The sequence below is a fragment of the Ictidomys tridecemlineatus genome, chromosome 1 (genome assembly GCF_052094955.1).
Source record: "Ictidomys tridecemlineatus isolate mIctTri1 chromosome 1, mIctTri1.hap1, whole genome shotgun sequence".
In the NCBI taxonomy this organism is placed as follows: domain Eukaryota; kingdom Metazoa; phylum Chordata; class Mammalia; order Rodentia; family Sciuridae; genus Ictidomys; species Ictidomys tridecemlineatus.
Window position 1 is genome coordinate 160,271 of NC_135477.1, and position 7,108 is coordinate 167,378.

General features: G+C 51.1%; 1 protein-coding gene across 1 annotated transcript; it reads right to left on the reverse strand.

Moving 5' to 3' along the window:
• Nucleotides 1-3,031: 3,031 nt before the first annotated feature.
• LOC101968300 (olfactory receptor 13G1) lies at nucleotides 3,032-4,024 on the reverse strand. Its single transcript, XM_005320853.2, has one exon. The coding sequence runs from the start codon at nucleotides 3,984-3,986 to the stop codon at nucleotides 3,072-3,074; it is 915 nt and encodes a 304-aa protein (XP_005320910.2). The 5' UTR covers nucleotides 3,987-4,024; the 3' UTR covers nucleotides 3,032-3,071.
• Nucleotides 4,025-7,108: the final 3,084 nt, after the last annotated feature.

The following is a 7,108-nucleotide window of genomic DNA, read 5'->3' on the forward strand; positions in this document are numbered from 1 at the left end:
GGGCACTGTGAGGACTCCATGGGCCTGTGGGACCAGGGGGAGAAGGTCATGTTTGGGATCGCCAGTGTTCTCCAAGGTTCACGTGAGAAGCTGTGGGCCCCAAGGCAGCCATGTCCAGAGATGACGCCTTGGGAAGTGATTGGTCCAGGAGGGCTCTGACCTCATCAGCTGTAATCATTTGGAAGGACTGCTTGGAGGTGGTAGGAACTGTAGGCATGTGGGGCATGTGGGAGCAAGCAGGTTGAGGCAGACCTGGCCTTGGGGACTGTACCTTGTCCCTGAGCTTTCCTCCCTAATCATGATCTCCCTATGCTAATCCTGCAAGCTTGCCCAGGAGAGGTCTGCACTCCTGGAGACTGCCAGGACTCTCCTTCCCTCCACCATGAAGGGAGACCTCTCCCCAGCCAGCTGCCACGCCTGTCTGTGTGCTCTGCTTCTCTTGCCACTCTCTGGGCTTCACCTGGCCATGTACTCTCCACTACTGCCCTCCAGGGCTTTCCTACAACAACTGCCCCCACACCGCCCTCCGCTCAACCTGCAGCCGCACACATGCAGCTTTGGTTCAATCTCATGGAGCACCAGCTTGATGCAGAGTGTCCCTAACCCATCTTTCTTCCCAGAGGCCCACCAACTTGTGTTTACCTAAAAAAAAAAAAAAAAAAAAAAAAAGTCGTTATTGCACCATCAAGTTTTAAAGGATTTTCTTCAGGACACAAAATTCTCCTGTGTGGGGGGTGTGCTTTTGTTTGTGGGTTATACTTCAGTTGCCGTGCCAGTGTCTTCTGGCTGTCCTTGTTTCTGGTGAGCAGTCAGAGAACACTCACAGCATTGTCACCCTCTGTATGCAGTGTGTCTGACCACATTTTTGTCTCTGGGACCAAAATCACTCAGGAGAACAACCTAGAGGAGGAAGAGCCTATTTGGGCTCAAGGTTGCAGAGGTGCAGACCATGGGTGTTCAACTCCACTGCTCTGGGCCTGAGGTGAGGTACAGCAGGGTGGAAGGGCATGGCAGAGCAAAGGTGCCCAGCTCCCAACAGCCAGGAGTCATGGGCAAGACCTATTTTGCAATGGCATGCCCCCAGTCACCTTCCTCTAGCCATGCCCAGCTGCCTAGAGTCACCACCCAGCGGTTCATTCAACTTGATCCAACAGGGGATGGATCAATCAATGAGGGTACAGCACTCACAGTGGACTTGCCTCTGAACATTCCCGCATTGCAGACACATGGGCCATGCAAACCATAACAGCATCTGACTTCTCTGACATGATGTCCTCAAAGCCACCAGGATGCCTAAGAATCTATTAGAATTCAAAAATACATTCATGAAAATTGTAGGATACAAAATCCACATATAAAAGTCAGTGGTATTTCTGTACACCAGGAAAAAATTTTATGAAACAGAAATCAAGATGCCAAAGTATTTCTATAGATAAAAGAAAACACTAGATATTACTTTGGATGTCCCTGGCCCCTGTGGTTCCTCAATTCCAACTACCCTGGGGCCACAGCTCTGCCCCTGGTCCTTAAGCCAACAGGACTTGGGTTTGCCAACTACTTCCAAGCTCCTGCAGCTGCCCAAAAGGCTCCTCATGGAAAAGCTGCATGATGACTCAAAGTGTCAAGGTTTAAGTCTTTCTCCTTCCTGTCTCCTTGTGATCATTCTCCAGACCTGAAACACTTGTGGACACTGTCGTTACGACAGTCTACGTGATGCTAGAAACAGTGCATGGCCTCCATTTTAATTTTTCTTTTCCCGAATATCCTTGAACATGTGTGCACTTTATTCTAAAGTCAGAGAAAAGCCAGGTTGCTCACCAAGTGCCAGACTGCATTCCGGGCCTGGGGAGAGGGTGCCATCCAGCCCTGCAGAGGTGGAGTCTGAGGTGGCAGTGGCCCGTGGGGAGCTGCACCCTAAACCTGCTGCCACAAAGAGCCTCCACCAGGAGTTGGTGGCAAAGTCTGCAACGACCTGTGAGGACTCAGGCCACATTCTCTGAACCGAAGGGATTGTGTGCAACACCCTGTGTGCACACTGACACCAAGTTGATCATGATCTGTGTGTGGCTTGTGCCCGGGAAGACTGAGAGAGGAGAATGTGAAGGAAGGCCCCTCTGGACGCAGTCACCATGATTCTGCTCTTCCTGTGATCTCCTTCATGCCTATCTAGGTTTCCTAACTTCACTGCATGAAACGTCTCTAATGGAAAAGACTCATGGTCACTCTTCAGGGTTCTGTCCCAGAGGGAGCCCGAGAAGCCAGAGGAGCAGGACTTAGTGTGTCGGGCCACTTGAGGATGCCCTGGCTGGAGGCCCATGCTGGCTATGAACACCCCTAGGTTCACCCTTGAATGCCCTCCTGTGGCCCCTCTTCCCCTGGGGTCCAAGCAGCAAAGCAGGCTCATGTCGTGCACTCTCTTCCCCTCACCACCATTAATGCCCCGTCCACTCTCCACAGGGACAGGAAGTGTTTCAGGTTAGGGGAAAGCAGACAATTGTCTGTTCCCTTACTAACCACACCACAGACCGCCTCTGCCTGGCCTTTCTGAGCCTAGTCCTAGTGACCTAAGTGCACATATCTTGGCTCCCTTCATCCTGTGGCAGTCAACTGATATTTATGGCTACCTGCCCTGTGCCTGGTCAGAGATAAAGACAACACAGTGTCCTTGTCAGCAAAGAGATGCAGTCTGCAGGGGAGGTCAAAAGTCAACAGTGACGGAGACATGAAACCATCATGGCCTTGGGGACGGACAAGCCACACACAGGAGATAGATCAATAGGAGGGGACAGAAAGGGCAGCATGACTGGAACAAATGAGCGTGGAAGGACCAGAAAAGCCACCGAGGGCACAGATCACCGTTTGATGATTTCCTAAGTGTGTTTATAGCAGAGGGCACAGGCACCCCAACACCTGCCCCCTTGTTCAACAGTATACCGGGTCTGGGGGGAGGGCTTTGGGGAAGCCCAGGGGGGTGCTGTCCCTGCTGTGGTCCTTGGGCACGGGCCCCTGAGTGTCCCTGCAGTACCTGGACCCCTGACCCCGCAGGGCTGGGAGCTGGTGGCCTGGTGGGCTCAGCAGCAGCACAGAAGTCTCCTGAGTGCAACTTTGACGTCCTTATTCCTCAGAGTGTAGATGAGCGGGTTCAGGGTGGGCGCCACAGAGGTGTAGATGATGGACACCACCTTGTCCTTGCGCAGTGAGTAGCTGGACGCGGGGCGGATGTAGGTGTAGATGACGGTGGAGTAATACAGCGTGACCACCAGCAGGTGGGAGGAGCAGGTGGAGAAGGCCTTGCGCTTGCCCGCTGCTGAGCGCATGCGCACAATGCTGGCGATGATGCAGCCATAGGAGAGCACGATCACCGAGAAGTTGCCTATGGCCAAGAACACGTCCGCGGTGAAGGCCATGACCTCATTCAGACGTGTGGGGGCACAGGACAGCCTCAGCAGTGGGGGAATCTCGCAGAAGAAGTGCTCAACGACGCCAGACTTGCAGAGTGGCAGGCGCAGCATGAGGCTTGTGTTCACGCTGGTGTTGGTGAGGCTGATGGCCCACACGGCCACGGCCAGCAGAGCACATGCCCGAGAGCCCATCCGCGCACCATAGTGCAATGGCTGGCAGATGGCCACGAAGCGGTCATAGGCCATGGCTGAGAAAAGAAGCAGCTCTGCCCCCATTGACCATGTGAAGAAGAAGAGCTGCGCCATGCAGCCCCCATAGGAGATGGTCCTGCTAGCCCCCATGCTGCCCAGCAGCTTGGGCAGAATGGTGGAGGTGCAGAGGATGTCCACTGCGGCCAGGTTGGCCAGGAAGAAGTACATAGGCGTGTGCAGAGCTGGGCTGGTGCTGATGGCCACCACGATGAGCAGGTTTCCCGACAGGGCAGCCAGGTAGAGGCCCAGGAAGCCCAGGAAGAGTAGTGCTCGCAGGCGAGGAGGTTCCAAAAACCCCAGGATGGTGAACTCGGTCACCAGCGTCTGGTTCATCCCAAAGGGCCTGGGTGTGGAGACCTGGCAGCTGCTCCGCCCCACACCTCTGATCCCCCACTGTAAAAGAAAGAACGGCACTGCCCCTGCTTGTTCTGAATACTCCTCCCTTCAGTTGTGTGAGACCCACTAGAGGCAGGATTTCAGTACCCTGGGGGTATAAATGTGCCTCTGAGCCCCAGACCCTGCAGGGAGAGCCACTGAAACGACCCCCTATCCTCACCCATCCCAGCGAATGCACCGTTTAGGACTTGGCCTCCTGCTCAGTTTGCTTGGCTCCACAGCCCACCGGCACCAAGCATGACTGGGGAGGCGGTCACCCACAAACTCCCAGAGACCTGAGCTCTGTGTCCTCAGGAAAATTGTCCTCAGGGGTCAGTGGGTGAGGAATGAGAAGAACTGACCAAATGCTCCCGGGTCACATCCAAGCAGCACCCACCCAGGGCCGCCCAGGTCCTCACAATGACCTGTGCACTGGCAGTTACGGTCACCTCACTGAACCCCTGTTGCTGAGGCTGGAGGAGCAAGCCTGTCTGCAGGCAGGAGTGAGCACCCACCAGCACCAGAGATTTTATGCTACGTTTTGTCCAGGCTGCTCAGTGAGATAAGAAAGTGAAATTTCACCTGGGATTTGAGAACTTGCCCCCTCAGAAATCACAGCCAGAGGGATCTCATGGCTGTGGTCAGTGTGGAATACAGCACCGCACCACAGTTATCAAAACATCATCATCTCTCGTCAAATACAGGATACAGAGAATCAGCATCCCCTTAGAGCAGGTACTTACGAACGTGGTAAAATATTCCTGAAATTCACCTGTCCTCTCAAGAAACTTGCTTCTCTTTACCATGAAAAAGAGTCATTAGGTTTCATTGGGAAACAGAACAGGTTCAAAATAAACACTATCAAGGAATTGTGGGAGACATCTGCAGCTGTGTGTGGGGACAGTAAGAGACCTGTGACAAGGATCACAGCCCTGTCTCATCTGTAATAGCCAGAGGCAAGGGCTTACAGGGAGGGGCCAGGCCCTGAGGGACCAATTAGGGAGAGCCACCTCCCCACTTCGGCAGAACCAGTGCCTGAGCTCAGGACCCTCTGGGAAGCTGACCAGCACCTGGGGACAGACCCAGGCCCTCATGGGGAGCATCACTCAGGCTTACAGCACACTCCACCCTACAAGAGCAGAACGCATGTTCTATCCAAGACCCTGGGGACCTTCACCAGGAAAGGCCACACACTGGGTCTTAACACAGGCCTCAGCAAGTTTTTAAGCCTTTAAGTCATACAAAATATGTTTTTGACCATGTGGAATTAAAGTCAGGGAAAGTGAGCTTTCAGGAAACACATCAGAATTTATGGGATGAGGTAGTCATTAAGAGGGAGTTTGTGAAACTGTCTCTGTGTAGTGGCACCACTCCTCTACAGAATATCTTCACTAAGTTTCTTCAGAAACCCTCACTATAATTTTTTTGTACTTTCACACACAAAAAAAAATTCTGCAAAATAATTTTCAGGGAGAGTGCATGCTTATGCTTGCAGCAGAGTGAGATTAGAAAATAACCCAAGGCCTTCACAGAGGCTTTTGAATTTCAAAAGACAGCAGTCAGGTCCTTTGGAGCTAGGAAGCTGAAGGAGAAGGGAAGGGAACTCTCCCTTTCTTGGGCCTTGATTGTTGCAGAGTGTGTCCTTGATTTTGTATCCAGGCCTGGGTTCCACTCTTCAGGAAAAAGCCTCTTTTGTGTAGATTTCTGCAGATTGTTATCCTCTGAGCCCTTCCCTCTACACACTGGGTATAATGTCCTGAAACTTTTTGAACCCGAGGTTCAGAGAGATTGATTGATGATAGCAAAACCTCTTTCCCTATAAACCTGGCTGGAGCCAAAAAATCTGCTTCATGCTAATTTCTGAGTGTCCAGCTTCATCTGTCCCTCAACATCTGTTCCTAAAAGAAGGAAACTAGAGGCCATACCATCCCAAACATCTGATTTCACCCCAAGGCAACAGGAAGCTGCTTGGGGGCTCTGAGACAGGATACTGGGCCTTCACCAGGAAGCAACATTTATCAGTGCCACCACTGGCCCAGCAGATTCATATCCACAGGCTGAGCACACTTGTCTTCTGTACCTCTTGGGAGTTCTTTTTACTTTCCAACTCTTAGTCTCCCATATAAGGTTGTACTCATGCTGGCTGAACATTCTATGTCTACACTATAGAGTTGCAAATGTGTTACAACAGAGTAGTGGAATGCGAACACTGATGCTGATGGTGCCAACTACCACATACCCCTCTTTGACACTCTGATCCCTTCAGGGTCAAAGACCACTGTTCTGAATTAATGTCTTATATTTCCATAACATCATGACTTGACTGGCCGTTTTTCTTTCAATTATAGCATCCATGAGAATAGAAACATATGTTTTAACCGGGGATAGCCAGCAAGGTAGGAGTAGGCAGGCCTAGCATCAAAATGCAACACTTAGGAGACTTTTGAATCTTCAGAACATTGAAAATGACAAAAAGTAGAGACTTTAGCAACTGAGAGGGTTAAAGGGTGGCAGTGCCAAAGCACTACGGTGAAGACACACATATAGGAAATAAGATCCGTCCGTTTGTCCCAGTCTATTCCTGGAGCTCTGCATGTGTCAGTTAGTCAGCCTCTGGAGTATTCAAGCAGGGCTTGTGTCCTCAGGGTCTCTCGGGATGCGGCTCACTTGTCACAGATGGTCAACGTGCAAGGGGTAGCTGGGTCAGTGAGGCACTCCCAGGCATGAGAAGCCGGTTTTACTCTTCTGGAATGAGTCCAGGGGGTCACCTTGGCTACCTTTACTGCAGGATCATGGATAAATGACAGTGATCAGACTCCTCCAAAGACACTTCAGGGGTTGCATGATTTCTTTTGTTGTTGTTCTTTTAGAATCACATGAATGTAGAGTATATTTTGACATGTTATACATTTGTAGAGTATAATTTATCCTAATTAGAATCCCATTCTTGTGGTCATACATAAATTGGAGTTACACTGCTAGTGTATTCATGTAGAACACAGGAACATTAAGTCCAGTTAATTCTACTGTGCTTCCTATTCTCCTCTTCCTTTCCTTTTATTCATTCCCCTTTATCTGAT

Coding starts and splice junctions, on each gene's coding strand:
- LOC101968300 (XM_005320853.2), bottom strand. CDS start 3,986: ATGAACCAGACGCTGGTGACCGAGTTCACCATCCTGGGGTTTTTGGAA.